The sequence below is a fragment of the Bos indicus genome, chromosome 6 (assembly GCF_029378745.1).
Source record: "Bos indicus isolate NIAB-ARS_2022 breed Sahiwal x Tharparkar chromosome 6, NIAB-ARS_B.indTharparkar_mat_pri_1.0, whole genome shotgun sequence".
Classification (NCBI taxonomy): domain Eukaryota; kingdom Metazoa; phylum Chordata; class Mammalia; order Artiodactyla; family Bovidae; genus Bos; species Bos indicus.
In genome coordinates, this window is record NC_091765.1 from 67499640 (window position 1) to 67518824 (window position 19185).

At 43.5% G+C, this 19185-nt stretch overlaps 1 protein-coding gene across 2 annotated transcripts in view; it reads right to left on the minus strand.

Annotated features, from left to right (window-relative positions):
- Window positions 1-17967, minus strand: part of TXK (TXK tyrosine kinase) — a 60236-nt gene extending 42269 nt beyond the window's left edge. The window contains exons 1-2 of one of the 2 annotated variants that reach the window (XM_019962709.2): window positions 17813-17967; window positions 15877-15944 (exon numbers count right to left, since the gene is read on the minus strand). In XM_019962709.2, the coding sequence (XP_019818268.2) occupies window positions 15877-15892 (16 nt within the window). In that variant the 5' untranslated portion in view covers window positions 15893-15944; window positions 17813-17967. Of the gene's footprint in view, window positions 1-15876; window positions 16354-17812 lie in introns of those variants that run through there. The other variant, XM_070791411.1, reaches the window with a different exon arrangement.
- Between the last annotated feature and the right edge of the window lie 1218 nt (window positions 17968-19185).

Sequence of the window (19185 nt, forward strand, 5' to 3'; positions counted from 1 at the left end):
AAACAATGTTCCCTAGGGAATCTGCTAGCAGGGATTTTAAATTAGGTCCATTACATTTCTTCAAATATATTTTAAAATATATTTATATAAAGTAATATAAATATACTAAATATATTTATAATATTATGTAATATATTATGTAATAATATAACTTAGCATGTTTATTCTATTTTTATATTTTGTGTATAAAAATACACTTACCTTTTTGGATCTCAAACTTTCTATGGATTAGGTTCAAACAAATGAATATTTAAAGAAAGCACTAACTACTTAGTGCTTTATTAAATCTGGGTCATTCTTACACTTCTTTTGTCAAGCTTAATCTTTATTTGTTAGATTATTTGCCTATTTTCAAACCATAAATAAATTTTGAATATATCAAAAGCTGTTTTATGTGCACAGAACCTACATTTCACAGCAACTCTTTCTCATACTGGCCCCTGAAAATGAAATATTATTAAGAAAGCAGAGTACATTAGACATGAGCATTAGCTTTGAGGTTAGGAAGGGCTGCATATGAATTCTAGCTGGAGGTGGGTGGGGTGCTGACTATATCGGGAATAAGTCCCTTTACTTCTCTAAGTCATTGTTTTCCTATCTGTAAAAACAAGAAAATCAAACCTATCCCCTTTGAGAAGCCTTCAGGGGCAGAGATTAATCTCTGCTTTTGTGGGTTTGGGCAAGCTAGTTAAGTGTTTCGTGCTTAGGTTTCCTCATCTGTAAAATGGGAATAATAGGATACTTAGCATGTAAGGCTACTGTGAGGATTAATTGAATGAGTTCCTATACAACACCTAGAACAATGCCAGGTATGTTTAAGAGGGCAATCAAGATCTATTATCATTACAGTTTTGTTGAAAAGGTTAAACTAGATGTTTTCTCTAAAGTTTCTCTCCTGGAACACATGAGAGAGACGGATCCAAGCAGAAGCCACCCAGTACAATCTACCCCTCAGCATCCACTCTATGCCCTCAGAACACAGGATGCAACAAAGCCCCATCAGCTAACATATTATCACCAGCTGATGTCAATTTGATTACACTCCCACCTGAAACTTGGTACATTAACCATCATTAGGATTCTTACATCAGATAAAGAAATGAGGTGAAAACAAGAGTAACAGAGGACATGGTTGCTACCATTCCCACCTTTACAGCTATCCTGCGTCGTAAGTTGATCACAGGTGCCCTCTGTCACCTTCCATTCCTTGTGCCCTCTTGCCTTTGCGAACACTTTGGTGGAAGGAGCTTTCCTCTGCTGGAATTGCCCAAATGTTCATTCCTGTAGGATCTGGTCCTTAGGTGTTCTTAATGGGGTTGTTACAATTTTCTACTGCCCAGGACTATTTTGAATACGAAGAAACGAAGCTAGTGGCTACTGTTGCCTCCTGAGGTGGCCCACACTCTGTGGAGTGTGTTTCTCTCTAAATAAATCCACCTCTTACCTATCACTTTGTCTCTCACTGAATTCTTTCTGTGATGAGACAACAAGACTGAGCTTCATTAGGTCCTGAAACCCCCACCAGATGGAAGAAGTTAACTTCATGCTGCCCACAAGCACGGAGTCCCCAGACCTGTTGGACCAGAAGTTGATGATGCTGACTCACCACTAGCCAATCAGAAGAATGCCCATGAGCTGATCATGCCCTGCTCCTTGAACTATTCCTATAAAATTCCTCATTACCGCCTCCAGGGGAGAAACACTGTGACCTACCCACCCATCCCCCTCCTTGCCTGAAAAGCAATAAAGCTATTCTTTTCTACTTCATCCCCAAAAGGAAAGAAATGAAGCTAGTATGTCCCCTCAGTTTCCAAGTCCTCTTTGTCCTCATTGTAAAGAATGAACCCAGTTTCTTCCTGGAAATTGGGATACTCATCTCTGATACATTGAATCCTTTCTGTGCCCATCAACTCACTGATACCAAGAATCCCACAATGGTCAGAGGGCAATCTTAGCTCCCAATATTCCCTAAGAAAAGGATTCTTCTCTGGGGCACTGGTATCTCCAAGCTCACCAAACACAAAAGTCACAGGGAAAGAAAATAACAATATTCCAGTGGGCTATTAGTTGGTAAGAGGGGCCACTCCAATCTCTTCCTCCTCAGTTGCCAGACTCATGCATCCTAGCTTTATGAAGACATCACCACATTTGCTGCTGGTTTAAGACATTTACTGTATCCTATAGAACATCTTTCCAACTTTGCAAGATGTTGTCTCCCAGATGTCATAGGAATTGATGCTTTAGCAGGCCATTTAGCAACCAGAAGCCAGAGAGCTTGGAAGCATGTTGAACTAAGCCCTACAGATAACTTTTCAAGGAGAAGGAATACTAAGAAGCCAAGCTCACTAAGCCACCATGGAGGCTGGTTCTACATTTAACTCCTACTGGTCATCCTTCCAGGATAGAACAGGGTGAATAAGAATAAAGACACCCAGGACAGTAATCAATTATATATTGTTTCCTTTTCCTTTCACTGAAATTGACCTTCAAAACCAGATTCAGGTATTACTAACACACCTTTCTCCGATTTGGACACTGCCATTATTCTGTCTTTGGGCTATAGACACCTTGGGAGTCCAGTGGCAAACATCTCATTTCTATCAGGCAAAGATTCACCTTTACCCCTCTGATTTAATAGCTTTCTTCCTTAGCCAAGAAACCATCTGTTCTCCATCCCAAAGTTGATTTCTGGAGACTCAAATAGAGTCCCCCCCCCCAACATATTTGCACTACACTGTGTATTATTAGGCTTTTGGGTCTCAACTGCTTCTGTCAGTTTTTAAAATCTTACTGTTTTTCCCCACCCTTCTGTTACTGCTGCTGCTAAGTCACTTCAGTCGTGTCTGACTCTGTGCAACCCCATAGATGGCAGCCCGCCAGGCTCCCCCGTCCCTGGGATTCTCCAGGCAAGACTTCTGTTACTAAAAAGGTCCATTATCTGAATTATACCAAGAGCCTCCTAACTTCCTACTGCTCTACCCTTAACTCCCCCTATGGTTTCTTTTCCGCAGTCGGAGTAATTAATTTAAAACCTAGGTCAGATCATGCTACTCCTTGTCTCAAAACCCACAATGGCTCTCCATTTCACAGAGTGTTTTAGCCAATTTTCTCACAATAGTCTCGAAACCTTCTGTGGTCTGGCCTCCTGGTGCCTTCTCATCCCTCTCCCCAGTGCACTCATGCTCATTTACCCCCCACACTGGCCACACTGGCCCCACAGTGCTTCCGGGCCAGGCCTGCTCTCAGAAAAGGCTCTTCACCTCTGTTCTGCCTGGACCATTCTTCCCTCAGGTGTCAGTCTTCCCTCTCTCCACTCCTCAAGTCTGCTCCAATCTCACCATCTCAGTGAAGAGTACCCTGACCCATGACTATTGACCTGCTAACTTCAGGATTCCTGACTTTGCTCTATTCTTTTTTTAAATAGCATTTCTCACATTCTAACATGATAAGCAATTTATCATTTTTCCCCTTTCTGTCTCCTCAACTAGAATGCAAACAGGGATCATTGTCTACTTTGTTCACAGTTAGATCCCAAGAGGCTGGAACAGTTTTTGACACCTAATCATTACTCAACAATTATTTGTTGAGCAAAATCAATATATGAATGAAAGAGTTTGAAGGAGCATCAAATGATAACTTTTTCAAAGCACCCACCTGCTTTGCTTCAATCCCAACAGGAAAATGAAAACTGAATGTGTGGGGGACAGAATAAGCAGGTGCAACTAAATAAGCAGCAGAACAAGTAGTGAACTGTAAGAGTGGGGATGTAAGATTATGAAAGTCCTTGAAATAAGAGAAGATAGGACCTTGACTGTATTTGTAGAACGGAGTCACTAACTACTGAAGACAGAGAACAATTCAGTCACAATAAAGCAGAATAAACTCTGTACGCAGCCTAGAAACCTTTGTAAGATGATCTGGCAAGGTAAGCGATGATCTTCATGGTCACAGGTTCTAATATAAGCTAGAACATTGAATATCATTGAAGTTAAGTATTTATAATGGTTACGTTACTCCTTGAATAACTGCTGGCATGCTATATTTATTCTCTATAGTTTTCTGTATGCTTCAATACAGAATATATAAAACTAAAATTTGTGAATTAAAAAAAAAAGCAAAGACCCAGAAAATCAGGTAGGTCTGTGACTAGTTAGATACCTATTCTAGGATTGGAAACTTTTTGAATGTATATGATTTTTAGTGATAGATACAAAGATTTTTTATTTCTCTAATTCAGCCAACTGTCTCACCTTTTACCCAATCAGAATTATCATCTTCCTTCCAAGCCCTAATAAGAAAACTAGCCAATCATTTCCCCTTTCCAGTTTTCCTATGTCTGTGTATGAGTCCATCAAAATCATGGATTCTGTCCAAGCCCCATCTTTATATCCAACTTCCATGATTCAGTTCAAATTATTCGGCTTTTTACTTCTTCTCTGCCCTGCTACCAGCCTAGTCCAAGCCCTCATAAGCCCACACCTATAATTCTGCATTAATTCACTTAATTCTCACAATGACCCCATGAAGGAAGTCCCATTTATCAGATGAAGACTCTGAGTCACAGAGATGTTGAGAGTCAAGGGCTTATAAGCGGAAAGCCAGGACTAGAACCCAGGCAGGCTCACTCCAGAGTCTGCTCTGAACCTGTTTCAGTGACTGAATAAACTGGTCAAATTCCCCACTGGTCAAATTCCTCCCCTCAGTACATCCTATATACTCATTTCCCTAAAGTCTATCTTAGCCAGCTGCTCTACATCCTCAGCATCTAAAATGACTCTCCGGTGACTATAGTTAATAATACTGTATTGCGTTTCTGAAAGTTGCGAAGAGATGAGATCTTAAAATTTCTCATAATTCCACTGTAACCAGGTATGCTGACCGACGTTAACTAGACTTATTGCGGCGCTCACTTTGCAGCGTATACATGTACCAAATCACTGGGCTTCCAAGGTGGCGCTAGTGGCAAAGAACCACCTGCCAATGCAGGAAGCATAAGAAATGCGGGTTCAATCACTGGCTCGGGAAGATCCCCGGAGGAGGGCATGATAACCCGCTTCAGTATTCTTGCCTGGAGAATCCCAAGGACAGAGGAGCCTGGCAGGCTACAGTCCACAGAGAGTCAGCCACGACTGCAGCAGCAGCTTAGCCCTGCACAGTGCAGCACCAAAGCACTATGCTGTACAGCTACACCTGATATACTGTAGGTCAGTTAATCCTCAAGAAAAAATTAAATTGATAAAATGGATTCTCAACAACATATGGCAACAAGATTGTATCTTTCCTTATTTTCAGGGCCTTTCAAAATCTGATCACCCATCCTGACTCTTACTGTTCACCAATTCCTATCACACCAACTTCTTCTATTTGCTGTTCTCACAGACATCTTGCCTATTTCTGCCTCCAGCCTGAAAAAGGCTTCCTTTGTACTTTACTCCCATTTAATCTTCCTTCAGGCTCCCAAAGCGCTGTGACCTGTCTTGCCCTGTGGCTCTTAATTAGGTACCATCTTCCATGGTCATTTATATTTCTTTGTGTAGCCTTCATCGCTCACTGGGCTTCTCAATCTCACCACTGTTGATACTTTAGACGCTTTAGATGGATGAATTCTTTGTTGTGGGGAGCTGTCCCGTATATTGCAGGATGTTTAGCAGCATCTCTGGCCACTATGCACCAGGTGCCAGCGGCAACAGCCCCATTACCCCTCTAATACCCACCTCCCCCTCACTGGTGTGAACACCGCAATGTTTAGCGGCATTGTCAGATGTCCCCTGAGGGCAAAATCACCCTTTGTTAAGAACCACTGATTGAGCTAGATTGTAACCATTGAGCTAGATTCATGGTCTGTGTTGCATGCTTTTTTGTCTTGTCCATAACATCAGAGGCTTGTTTAGAACAAGAACCTGATAGATAACTGTTAAATAACACCTTCCTGATCTCTACACCATCATACTACATTTAGGCTCTATTTCTCAGTAACTCACTCTACCACATGGTATCTCACAGCTTGATGCTGGCCGCAGAGAAAGCTAGGTTGACCACGTCCTTTTCACTAAGTGGGACAGCAAGGCTGAAGAAGACAGCTTCCGGAGCTTATAGTAGGTCATGAGTCTAACTAACATTTTGTTCCAGATATAATAAAAGAAGAAGAAGGAGAGGTGGGGGGAGAAAAAGAAACAGCAGTTTATCCGAAATCAAACATCAATCCATGAGATGCTAAACGAAATGGTGAAACTGGTGTTCAAATTTTTTTTTCTCTGTTAGGACAGATATGGAGTTGAGCGATCATTAGGGTCAGAGTAACCTGAAGTCACATCATGTCTCAATTTTCTTGTAGCAATAATATGATGTGGGGCAACTACTCAGGAAACTCACCTGGAAACCTACCTTCTAAGAGAGGCAGTTCCCCACTCCTACCAACAAAGCCTTTACCATATGCAGACACTACAGTAAGATCTTATTATCATATACTAATTCACACCCTATGGGAGTGACGCTACTGGTAAAGAATCCCCCTGCCAATGCAGGAGATGCAAGGAGCTCGGGTTTGATCCCTGGATCAGAAAGATCTCCTGAAGTAGGAAATGGCACCCCACTCCAGTATTCTTGCCTGCGAAATCTCATGGACAGAGGAGCGAAATCTCATGGACAGTCCATAGCATCACAGAAAGTCAGACATGACTGAATGACTGAGCACACACACATATACACACAGCTCACTCCCTACACTATTTCAATGTGTAATAGTAAGATCTTACTGTAATAATAACGTAATACTGTTATTATTAATGTTATTATTACCTAGAGCCAGATATCCTGGAATGTGAAGCCAAGTGGGCCTTAGGAAGCATCACTACAAACAAAGCTAGTGGAGGTGATGGAATTCCAGTTGAGCTATTTCAAATCCTAAAAGATGATGGTGTGAAGTGCTACACTCAATATGCCAGCAAATTTGGAAAACTCAACAGTGGCCACAGGACTGGAAAAGGTCAGGTTTCATTCCAATCTCAAAGAAAGGCAATGCCAAAGAATGCTCAAATTGCCACACAATTGCACTCATCTCACACGCTAGTAAAGTAATGCTCAAAATTCTCCAAGCCAGGCTTCAGCAATACATGAACCATAAACTTCCAGATATTCAGATTGGTTTTAGAAAAGGCAGAGGAACCAGAGAGCAAATTGCCAACATCCACTGGATCATGGAAAAAGCAAGAGAGTTCCAGAAAAACTTTGCTTTATTGACTACGCAAAAGCCTTTGACTATGTGGATCACAATAAACTGTGGAAAGTTCTGAAAGAGATGGGAATACCAGACCACCTGACCTGCCTCTTGAAAAACCTGTATGCAGGTCAGAAAGCAACAGTTAGAACTGGACATGGAACAACAGACTGGTTCCAAATAGGAAAAGGAGTACGTCAAGGCTGTATATTGTCACCCTGCTTATTTAACTTATATGCAGAGTACATCATGAGAAACACTGGGCTGGAAGAAGCACAAGCTGGAATCAAGATTTCCAGGAGAAATATCAATAACCTCAGATACGCAGATGACACCACCCTTATTGCAGAAAGTGAAGAGGAACTAAAGAGTCTCTTGATGAAAGTGAAAGAGGAGAGTGAAAAAGTTGGCTTAAACCTCAATATTCAGAAAATGAAGATCATGGCATCCAGTCCCATCACTTCATGGCAAATAGATGGGGAAACAGTGGAAACAGTGAGAGACTTTATTTTGGGGGGCTCCAAAATCACTGCAGATGGTGACTTCAGCCATGAAATTAAGATGCTTGCTCCTTGGAAGGAAAGTTATGACCAACCTAGACAGCATATTAAAAAGCAGAGACATTACTTGGCCAACAAAGGTCTGTCTAGTCAAGGCTATGGTTTTTCCAGTAGTCATGTATGATGTGAGAGTTGGACTATAAAGAAAGCTAAGCGCTGAAGAATTGATGCTTTTGAACTGTGGGTTGGAGAAGACTCTTGAGAGTCCCTTGGACTGCAAGGAGATTCAACCAGTCCATCCTAAAGGAGATCAGTCCTGGGTGTTCATTGGAAGATCTGATGTTGAAGCTGAAACTCCAATACTTTGGCCACCTGATGCAAAGAACTGACTCATTGGAAAAGACCCTGATGCTAGGAAAGATTGAGGGCAGGAGGAGAAGGGGACGACAGAGGATGAGATAGTTGGATGGCATCACCGACTCAATGGACATGAGTTTGTGTGAACTCTGGGAGTTGGTGTTGGACAGGGAGGCCTGGCATGCTGCAGCTCATGGGGTTGCAAAGAGTCGGACACGACTGAGTGACTGAACTGAACTGAATGTTATTATCCCCATTGAACAGAAGAAACTGAATAACAGAGAGGTTCAGTAATTTGTCCAAAGCCACATACCTAAAAAGCAACCAAGCACAAATTTAAGGCCACAGAGCTTGGTTGAGTCCATGAGCATAATGATGAGCCTCCTCTTGTGGATGAGAAGATTGGGTAAGTTAGCAAAGGGGAATGCCTAGAACAGAGCAGTTAGCCATTTAATTTCGCACCTTTCCCATCACTCAGCTTCCTAGAACTCATTCATGTACTGTGTATTCACAGGGTGGATTGAAGGTAAACAGATAGAAGCGGACTGCGGTTCTCCCTCTGAAGACAGAATGGGAAGAAGGCCAAGTAGGTTAGAGCTGACCTTCAGTATTCTCTACCCTATTTGCCCCACTCAGGACTCTAATGGGCCCTCCTCCAACTATCAACAGCTCTCCAGAAGGTGTAAATGATATGAGAGTAAATTGATGTAACAGTAAACATTCACTGCAGGGCTTCTTTTAAAGGCATTTTCACGTTTGTAGGCATGACACTCATATTTATCAAAGTGATCAGAGACAGAGAGAGAGAGATTGATTTAAGGAATTGGCTCACACAGTTATGAGGGCTGGTGAGTCCAAAATCTGATGAGGCAGACTGGAGACTCAGGGAAGAACTGCAGTTTGAGTCCAGAGGCAGGCTGATGGCCCACTTTTTCCTTGCTTAGTGGAGATCAGTCTTTGCTCTATTAAGGCCTTCAACCGATTAGATGAGGCTCACCCACATTGTGTAAGGTGATGCTATCTAACTATCTCATCCTCTGCCACACCCTTCTTCTTTTGCTTTCAATCTTTCCCAGCATCGGGGTCTTTTCCTTAAATTAAATATATAGACCTTTCAAAGGGAAATTGCTGGTATTTGTCAGCAGACATAATATCTGGGGACTAGGAAAAGGCCTTGCCCTCTTCACTGAATTTATAATACATGACTACACACTAGCAGAGTGGATAATAAATCCAGCAACAATCTCTCAGTTATCTTTACTCTCTTCTGCAGCCTAAAATTTAGGAGGAAGATTATTCAGAAATACTCATTTGATTTGCAAAGCAGAAGTAGAGACATAGAGAACAAACATGGATAACAAGGAGTGGGGAGGGAGGTGGGATGGACTGGGATATTGGGATTGCTACATACACTGCTGCGTACAGAATAGATAACTAACGAGAACCTACTGTATAGGGAACTCTCCTAAATACTCTGTGGTGACATAAGTAGGAAGGAAATCCAATATCCATATATGGGATATATGTGTATATATATAACTGATTCACTTTTCTGTACAGCAGAAACTAACACAACTTTGTAAGACAACTATACTCCAATAAAAAAAATTATTTGTCCTCATTCAATAGCAAAGACAACTGCCTTGAAATAAAGGTCCGACTCTGCCATGACTTTAGTCACAATAAGGTTTTGTTCTATCACTGCTGAAGGCCAAGGACAGCTGAGAGCAGGGAGGCCCACTTCTGCCTTGTTTATGGTTCCAGTTCTGCACAAAACAGTTACTAGCAACTAGTTGCTGCCCAGGGAATTATCAATGAGTGAGTGAAAAACAAACTGTAAAAGCCAAACAGCTTCCTGATGATCCTTGTTTGGCATGACTCTCAAGACACTTGGCATGTCTGCTTACAGACTGAAGTGTTGATTCATGCCAAAGTAAATGACAATGATTATTGGATTCATGGTCATTTTCTATTTACAGCATCACAGGTCGTCCAGGTGAATGAATAAACGAAGTCACTGCCAAATGCCCACAGTGATTACAGAAGCTATTCTTTGAATTTTTTCTCATTAACCTGCAAAGAGAAAGCCTTTTTGCGCCTTTGTAAAATTTCCGATTTAGGCAGAAATTCATGCATACCTGGCCTTTGCCAGAGACTGTCTAAAACGCCCCAGAGACAGACAATGACTATTTGCCTGCTGGAAGGTTATACTCAGGGTTGAGGATTATCACTGAAAGTAATCAGAGCTTCCTCTCCCAGGCTTACATCTGCGCTGTTCTTTTCATCTGCTGCTTATTCCCCAGCAAATGTCTTTAATTATCTATCGTGTACCAGCAAATCAGGAAAAGGGCATCACATCCCGGCGTAATCTCTGTGACCTTTAGGAACTGGCACGTCTCTCACGGATAAGGGAGTTGGGCTTCTCATTTTATTTGATATTCTCGTTCTTTCCTGTGAAGGCTTGCTCCCCCTTCTCCCATCCGCGCAGGTCTCCTTTCCACCTCTGGCCTTGCGCACATGGCTGAGGCAGGGCTCGGTTTGGGACGGGTTTCCACCAGGGGGCGCTAGAAGGGAGCAAATGGGAGAAGCACCACTGTTCACATCTCCCGAAGGCTCTCAATCCCACAGATAAGCCCAAGTACAGGAGCTGTTGGGCCATTGCTGTCTGGGAACAAAGCTGGCGCGTTTCTAATGTTTTCAGGTTTGTATGTGTATAACTTCACGTTCATCTCCGGGCGTTTCCGATGGCAGAGTTTCGTTTTGAATCAGTGCGCCAAGTGAAATTCACTCCTCCTGAGTTTGCTTATAACAACTGGCTGGTTGCTTATAACAACTTTGCTAGTAATAGATGGCTGGTGACTTTTATTTGAAAACGTAAATAACTGGCTCGTTTCAAGAGCTGCCTCGAGCCAAAGACTAGGCTAGTGGCCCAGCCCACACGATCCAGGTTGTGGTTTTAGGACCAGGAATTCTAGGGCAGCTGCACTCACAGCTGAAGAATTCCAGGAATGGCAAAGTCTGGAAAACTTTGGCTTTGGAAAAATGGCTCTGGGCTATTGGAGCTGATCCTCCTAAGTCCACTATAAGAACCACCTTTTTTTTCCCCCCAGAAATTCACAGAAAGGGCACACCTCTTCATGACTGCAGTAAACTTCCACCACTAGATCTATTTCTGGGACTTTCCAGTAGGTCAGACAGTAAGAATCTGCCTACAATGCAGGAGACCTGGGTTTGATCCCTGGGTCGGGAAGATCCTCTGGAGAAGGAAATGGCAACCCACTCCAGTATTCTTGGCTGGAGAATTCCTTGGACAGAGGAGTCTGGCGGGCTACAGTCTGTGGGTTTGCAAAGAGTCAGACACAACTGAGCGACTAACACTCCACTCCAGATCTATTAAGGGACTTTTAAAGACAGGTACATTTTAGTGAACTTAACCCCACGCCATCTGGGAGGTATGACACATAGCTAGCTTTTTTCTAGCTTGGATTTCTACCTCTGAACAGGCACCGAAAAAAGGCTTTGTGTTCACCAAACTAAGAATCCACACCAATGAGGGAAAGACAGAAAAGAAAATAGAAAGAGAGGGAAAGGGGAAGAGAGGGAGGAAACAAGAGGGAGAGAAACACATTGAGTTTTTCACAGAAATATTTACTCAATGTAAAACATTATGCTTGAGACAAACTTATGGTCACCAAAGGGGAAAGGTGAGGGCGTGATAAATTAGGAGTTTGGATACACATATACATACTACTATATATAAAATAGATAATCAACAGGAACCTACTGTATATATATAGCACAGAGAACTTTTACTCAATATTCTGTAATAATCTATATGGGAAGAGAATCTGAAAAAAAAGTTGATCTATATGTATAACTGAATCATTTTGCTGTATACCTGAAACTAACACAACATTGTAAATCAACTATACTCCAGTATAAAATAAAAATTAAATTTAAAAACATTTCAAAGATATCCTCAATTCTGAGTTTATGCTCTATGTATTTGAAACCTTACATTTCCCTTGTTACGTGTGTGCGCCTCCTCTGATGTTAAAAGGACACTCCTTTCACAGAATTAAGAAACAGTGTGTTTCCATTCTTCTAAAAATAGCAGTCATCAGAGATGTTAGTGTCTTTTAAATGTATTGACAAAATAAGTCAGCGACTCTGTATTAGATCCCAAACTGGTTTTTGGACATTATCCTGTCTGTTAAAGCTTCAAGCTATTCCACTAAGGGATTCGCTGGTTCCTAATAGAAAACAGGCAGCTAGCTCGTGGGACGGTATGTGATACTCTGGGTGAAGGATAAGCACAGTGCTGGCCTGGCTGGGCCTGAGAGGCTGCTGTGTCAGGAAAAGGGCAAGGGGACTCTGGAAGCTCGGGGAGCTGCACTGGGGCACTGGGCACGAGGGGAAATGGTGTCCTGGGAGCAAAGATGCTGAAGGAAAAGACGGAGTCTCCCTGAAGACTGACAGCCCATCCGTTCACAGCTTCAGCCAGCAAAGCCCCGGATACCGAACATTCCAGCTCCAGAAGCCCTTGTTTGCTCCAGGAAAGAACTTTATTTCTTCTCAGTTCTGAGCTAGCATGAGGAGGGCTTTGCAAGCATCCTGCACACAACTCCTCCATCCCCAGGTCTCAGAGTGGTGTTTCCTAGGAGGTTATGGTCTATGAGCTCCAAGTGCACGAACAGCTCACAGACATCACATGCAGACATCTGGCCAGCTTGGTGGCCACCAGACCTGCTGGCAGCCAGCACTGGGCCACGCTCTCCAAGGGCAGGGAGGAGACAGATGCTGGTCAGTGGGCTTCACTGTGCAGCAGGGCATCTGTTGGTCACACACAAAAAAGTGTGGAAACCTCACAAACCCAATGCCAGTCAGTGGCTGCTGTGGGCATTATTGCTTTTATGCAGCTGTGAGGGGATAAAAATGAAATGATTTAGAAACAAAAGGAAAGACATGCATTCTAGTGTCCATATTAACACCGAGCCTATTTTTCAGAAAGAGGACCAACTCTAGCCTGAGGCAACTGGCCGAGTCTTCTTTGGGTCCATGGCTGTCCTAGGTTTTGCCACTGGTTTAGCTAGTCATTGTTGGATGCCAAACCTCGAGGCAGAAACCATCTCACAGTTTCTGTGGGTCGGGAGTCCAGGCACAGCTTTGCTGGGTGCTTCTGAATCAAGTTGAAAAGTTCACGAAGCTCGTGACATTGTGGTAAAGGGGAGTTGGGTTAAGTTGGAGAATCTTCTTTCAAGTTCACTCACACGGCTGTTGCTGGCTTTGGTGGCATGGCTCATGGGGATGGGGATTCTCATAGGGTGTCCAAGAGTGCTCAGAGCATGGCAGTGGGTTTTCCAAAAGACAGGGAGTCTGAGAGCACTAAGACAGAAGCTGCAGTCTGCTGCGAGCTCATCTCCCAGGAACACTCTATCCAGCCCAGCTACCATACTCCATTCATACTAGAGAAGAGGGATCATGCAAGGGTGTGGACAGCAAGAGGAGGCATCACTGGGCCACCTTAGAGATGCCTATGCAGCCACCCTCCTTATCTTCATATTAATTGGAAAAGAAATAACAGAGAATATTAATTTAAAGGGGTTTGTGTGGGACTCAAATACAACGAGGAAATGTTGTTTTTCAGGTTTTGTTTGTTCAGTTGTTGCTTTTCAGCTCAGTCATGTCTGACTCTTTGTGACCCCATGGACTGCAGCACGCCAGGCTTCTCTGTCCTTCACCATCTCCTGGAATTTGCTCAAACTCACGTCCATTGACTCGATGCTGCTATCTAACCAACTCATTCTCCCGTCGCCCCCTTCTCCTCCTGCCTTCAATCTTTCCCAGCATCAGGGTCTTTTCCAGTGAGTCAGCTCTTTCCATCAGGTGGCCCAAGGAGGAACAAGAAGGAATAAGAGGGGCTTTGAAATCAGAGGCCCAGGAAAGGTAGAGTGACCGCGGGGTCCTTACCTCGCACCCCACCCCCGCCCCAGATCAAATTATGAGTCCAGAAAACTGCCTTTTAACAGTATCCCAGGCACATTTTGGACACACTAAGACTTAAGAAGCACTCAAAGATTACTTTCCTTCTACTCTATAAACTGGAAAGAAACGAGAAATAAGGTGATGATGAAGTGGAAGGGAGGGCGGTGGTCAGCTACATGAGCCCCCAGCATTTCTCCCTGGTCCCTGTGCCCTAAATAATTCCCCTGGGCTGGGTCTGTCCTCAGACCAGCCGTTAGTTGTCGTTTCACAAACCAACCCTCACTGGAGCAGGGCCCTGGCACCTCCCTCAGGCTCTGCCCACCAGTCTGTATGATCAACACTCACCTCCCACCTTCTCCTGTCCCACAGCAGCCTAGGAGGCCAGACTTCTATGACAACCCTTAAAACAACCAGTGTGTTTCGCAAATGACTCTGGTCCAGTAAATACTTAGAAATATGGTTTCAGCTGGTACTAACACATCTTGGGGCACCCCTCAGTTTTCGCTCATCGGCAGTAAACACTCATTTGTTTCACCCAGGAGAAAACAGAGCCACATCTAAGTGCAATTTGTTGGAATAAATAAATCAGTGATTCTCACCATGCAATCAAATAATCAGAAGCTGGAAAGGACAGTGATAGTTCATCAAACCCATGCCCTTCCAGACCAGACAGAATGATCCTCAAAATATCCCCACAAATAGGCAACCTCTTATTCAATCCTTTGGGCAATCTAATCGTTGTCTCAACCCTCACTGTTTATTTTATATATAACTGAATCCTTCCTGTTATTTACAACCTTTTCTCTAGTTCTGATCTCAGGAGACATGAAGAACAGATGCCCACATGGCTTTTAATAAAAGATTTTTATTAAGTCACTGCTCATCTTTGTCCTATCGCCGGGGGAGGTGGGGACACGGGCTGTTGCTTCTTAGCTCTTAATGCTTCACTCTGCTTTGCCTGTAAGTCTGATAACAGGCATCCATCTTTATGTGTGGATCCAGACAGTAAGTTATAGTTCAGGTAAGTACAAGTGGGATAGCCTGGATTATTATTTTTTTTTACAAATCTTATCAACGAGTCCTATGAGGTGATTTAGTTTAAACCCATGACATTTTAAAAACTGCAAACAACTTTTCCTAATGCAACTTAAAAAATCAGAAATGCAAAAACTGTTGTCAGCTGGCCTTGATGGCTTTATTCTCATGTGACTGAGTGTAGTTTTCATAGTCATCCAGTATTCAAATCAGTGTTTTTCTTCCCAATTTTTAATTTCTTGCATAACAAGACTCTCTGAGTCTTCAAGGTAAATTAATATGCATTTCCAAAACTTGTACATGGGACTGAATAGTCCTCCAAAGCAATTCCAAAATTAAGTTCATGAAGAACCTGTCGTTTTAATTTCTTGTTTCTCTAATATACTGTGTTGGGTGGTAGGCAAAAAGAGGGTCCCTGTTGTACAGATGGGGACCTCACATGAGGAAGTTGCCAAAGGTGACCCCCTAAGGTTGCAGCAAATCCTGAACTAGAATTGGGATCCTAGACTTCTGCCTTCAGTTCTCTACACTAAATATTCTAACACAAATACTTTTCAAACTGATCACATTTCTACACACAGCAATTTTGGGGTTTTTTGTGTGTTCTTAAGGCTGAACATTTTCTAAAATGACATCATCACCATGCTTATTCAAATAACAAACAAAACCCTGTCACAACACCTGGGGAAACTATCTTCCAAACATCATAATTTCTGGCTTTCAAGAGTGAGAATCAAGCCCAGAACAAGCCCTGAAGATAAAGGCCCGAGCCATCTTACTTACAGGTGGAAAGAATCATGCTGCCTTATGTGGGGAGCATACAAACAGCCTTCTGGTCTCCAGAGATGCTCCTGTCACAAAAACACATCTTTTAACTGAAATCATAGCTCACTGAAGACGTTTCTCACGGACAAAGTTAACCCCACCTATTTTCCTGTTCTAAAAACCTCAGCGAAGTGTGTGAATGACAACCTGATGGCCTATATAAGAGAAAGCTGAATAATCTCCATCCGGATCTGAGGGTAGCTGCTGTTCGCTCCTCCTTCCCGACTGTGTGGGTGACCCCACCAAACACCATTTCAAGAAGTCACAAGGTTTGGGCAAAAGGGACCTTAAAAAGAGCATGAATGCAAACTGCTATCTCTGAACTGAGGAGGAAACGGAGGCACAGATGGGATAAGGGGCACAGTTCATGGTAGAAACAGAACTAGATTGTCAGTTTTAAAGTACCGTGTCTAGAATGTTCTGTCCTCCGGCTCAGTACTAACACTTTTTGGCACCATCAGAAGAAAATTTATTCCGTGGGGAGAAGGGAAAACCAACCCATCCCCAGGTAACTGGGGTGTGGTAACATTATCAATGATAAAAATGCACTTGGGAGTTTCACTTTATCCCATTGAAAAATAAACAAAAAGTAAGTAAACTAAAGGGAACAAGTGCACTGAAGACACAGCAAATTCACATGGCCCTTCCTATTTCCTGCTTTATAGATTAAGATCTCTTTACACACTCTGGGTGGATTCTTCTATTTTTAATTCTTTTGCTGCAGCTATATATATATAAAGCTATATATATATAGCTTTAAAAAAACGTTCCAGTGAATGATTTAAAGATTTTTTAAGATGTTCCCAAATGTAGCCAAAGCTTGCTTTCCCATCAAAAGTATTCATCAACTGTTAGGGCAAGGGCTATAGCTTCTCCTTTTTCATCAAAGCCCCCTAGCACTTTCAGTGCAGCTCCTCAAGGTCAAAAGGGAAACACGGGATGTGGCTGGGAGGCGCAGGAGGAGTCAAGGCGAGGAAGGAAGGAAGGAGGAAAGCGTGAAGATGACCGTAAGGTAGGCTACACCTTGTGCACAGCCAACTCCCTGAAGGAGCTACAGTTAACAGATGCATATGTTGTTGCGATGAGGGTACAGTTAGACAGGAAGATGAGGAGGAAGGCAAGAAACAGACTGTGACAAGACTCAGGACAAATGTTTTATTTTTTCCCATTAGACAGGGAACAGGGAAGGATAGAAGACAGCTGAACTGAACAGACTGGAAAGATGATTCTCCAGGGTCATATTAAGGTGCTGCTCAGAGAAGCCAGCCACAGCTTGTGTTCCTTAAAAGGTCTTGTTTTTCCATATGTACAGCATGTATAATAATCTTTTTTAACCATTTAAGCACTTTTTCAATTAAATGGTTCTAGCACCACTGTGTGGAGAAGGCAATGGCACCCCACTCCAGTACTCTTGCCTGGAAAATCTCATGGGTGGAGGAGCCTGGTAGGCTACAGTCCATGGGGTCGCTAAGAGTCCGTCACGACTGAGCGACTTCACTTTCACTTTTCACTTTCATGCATTGGAGAAGGAAATGGCAACCCACTCCAGTGTTCTTGCCTGGAGAATCTCAGGGACGGAGGAGCCTGGTGGGCTGCCGTCTCTGGGGTCACACAGAGTCGGACACGACTGAAGCGACTTAGCAGCAGCAGCAGCACCACTGCAAGACCTGGGTTTGATCCCTGGGTTGGGAAGATCCCCTGGAGGAGGGCATGGCAACCCACTCTGGTATTCTTGCCTGGAGAATCCCTATGAACAGAGGAGCCTGGTGGGCTACAGTCCATGGGGTCACAGAGTCAGACACGACTGAGTGACTTAGCACACACAGCACACAGTACCACTGCTGCAGTATTCAAGTCGGTGCAGTCAACAAAAGAGGGTAGATGGGTCACTCACCTTGACTTTGCCTGCTCTTGCCTCTAGATCCTCAGAGTAAACAGGGAAATGAGAAGTCACATGTAGAGGACATGCTGTGTGGGTCCCAGCAAGCTGGCATGTGCCCTACAAGCTGGCATGTGATAGAAGCAGCCCCACCCTTGTTCATGAGACTTGCAAGATGGTAAAGGAAGTGGGTCTTGAGTGTGTAGTTTAAAAAAAAAAATTAAATATGGAGGCCTCAGCTCATTCTTAGAAGCAAGAGCCATAATAAATCCTTTGAAACCCAAGTCTTGCAGTACACAGGTTTCTTTGGGCCCCGCATAAATAAGACATTTTAGTGCTTCAAACATATGAACCACAGAGGTGCCTTTTTAATGTCCCTAGGTCAACAGGGAGTCCTAGAGGAAACAGGTAGCTAGGGAACAGTATTTGCACTATTCTGAGGCCATGGGCTCATCTTCTGGCCTGTTACTTGCTTAGGGAACCAGTGGGGTATACTCCTGAACACAGCATTGCCCTCCTGTGAGCTGTTTCCTTGGCAACACTGTGGTTTAGCCTCTGCAGCTATTCCTGGGGAGGGTTCTATAGGATGTTGCTGGCCAAGACAACTCATTGCTGGGCATTAAGTAGCTTCTTCACATAAGAACTGCTGTGTGAATGCTACATAAGGAGTGTTCACACAATGCTGCACAGAACAGGGTCAAGACCAGGGCCCCTGGAGCAGATGAATTCCTGAAGCAAGCCCCTGTGTCCTCCTGGGCTTTCAAAACGAACAATCCTGTGTGCAGCAATACATGGCCTTTGCTTTTATGACAGAGACTGTGTTTCTTTTCCCTGGGCTTATGAGGAAATGAGGTTCTAATTCAGATTGTAACCTCATTCACAGGGTCTACTATAAAGCAATAATAGACAATTTCTCTGACACAGGAACTCAAGTCCAAGCAGGCCTCCTGAAAACCAGCTGGGAGACAGCTTAGTATACCATGCTCTCCATTATTCCTGGCTGTTTCCTGGATTTTGCCAGAACTTGGCTTGCTCCTGCATCTTGCAGGCAGTGGGGACAGCCATTGTGTTGAACATCACTGATCCTTCTGCTCCAGCATTTATGTCCAGGGACAGAGTCTTAGGACACAGAGACTAACTGAATGGCCGAGTTCAATTCTCCATACAACTCCAATTAGCTGTGGATATCATAGACAGGACCTTTCAACTCTTTGTGATCCCAAGGACAACAGCCCGCCAAGGCCCTCTGTCCATGGAATTTTCCAGGCAAGAATACTGGAGTGGGTTGCCATCGCCTTCTCCAGGGGATCTTCCCAACCCAGGGATCAAACCCAGGACTCTTGCATTGCAGGCAGATTCTTTACCATCTGAGCCATCAGGGAAACCCA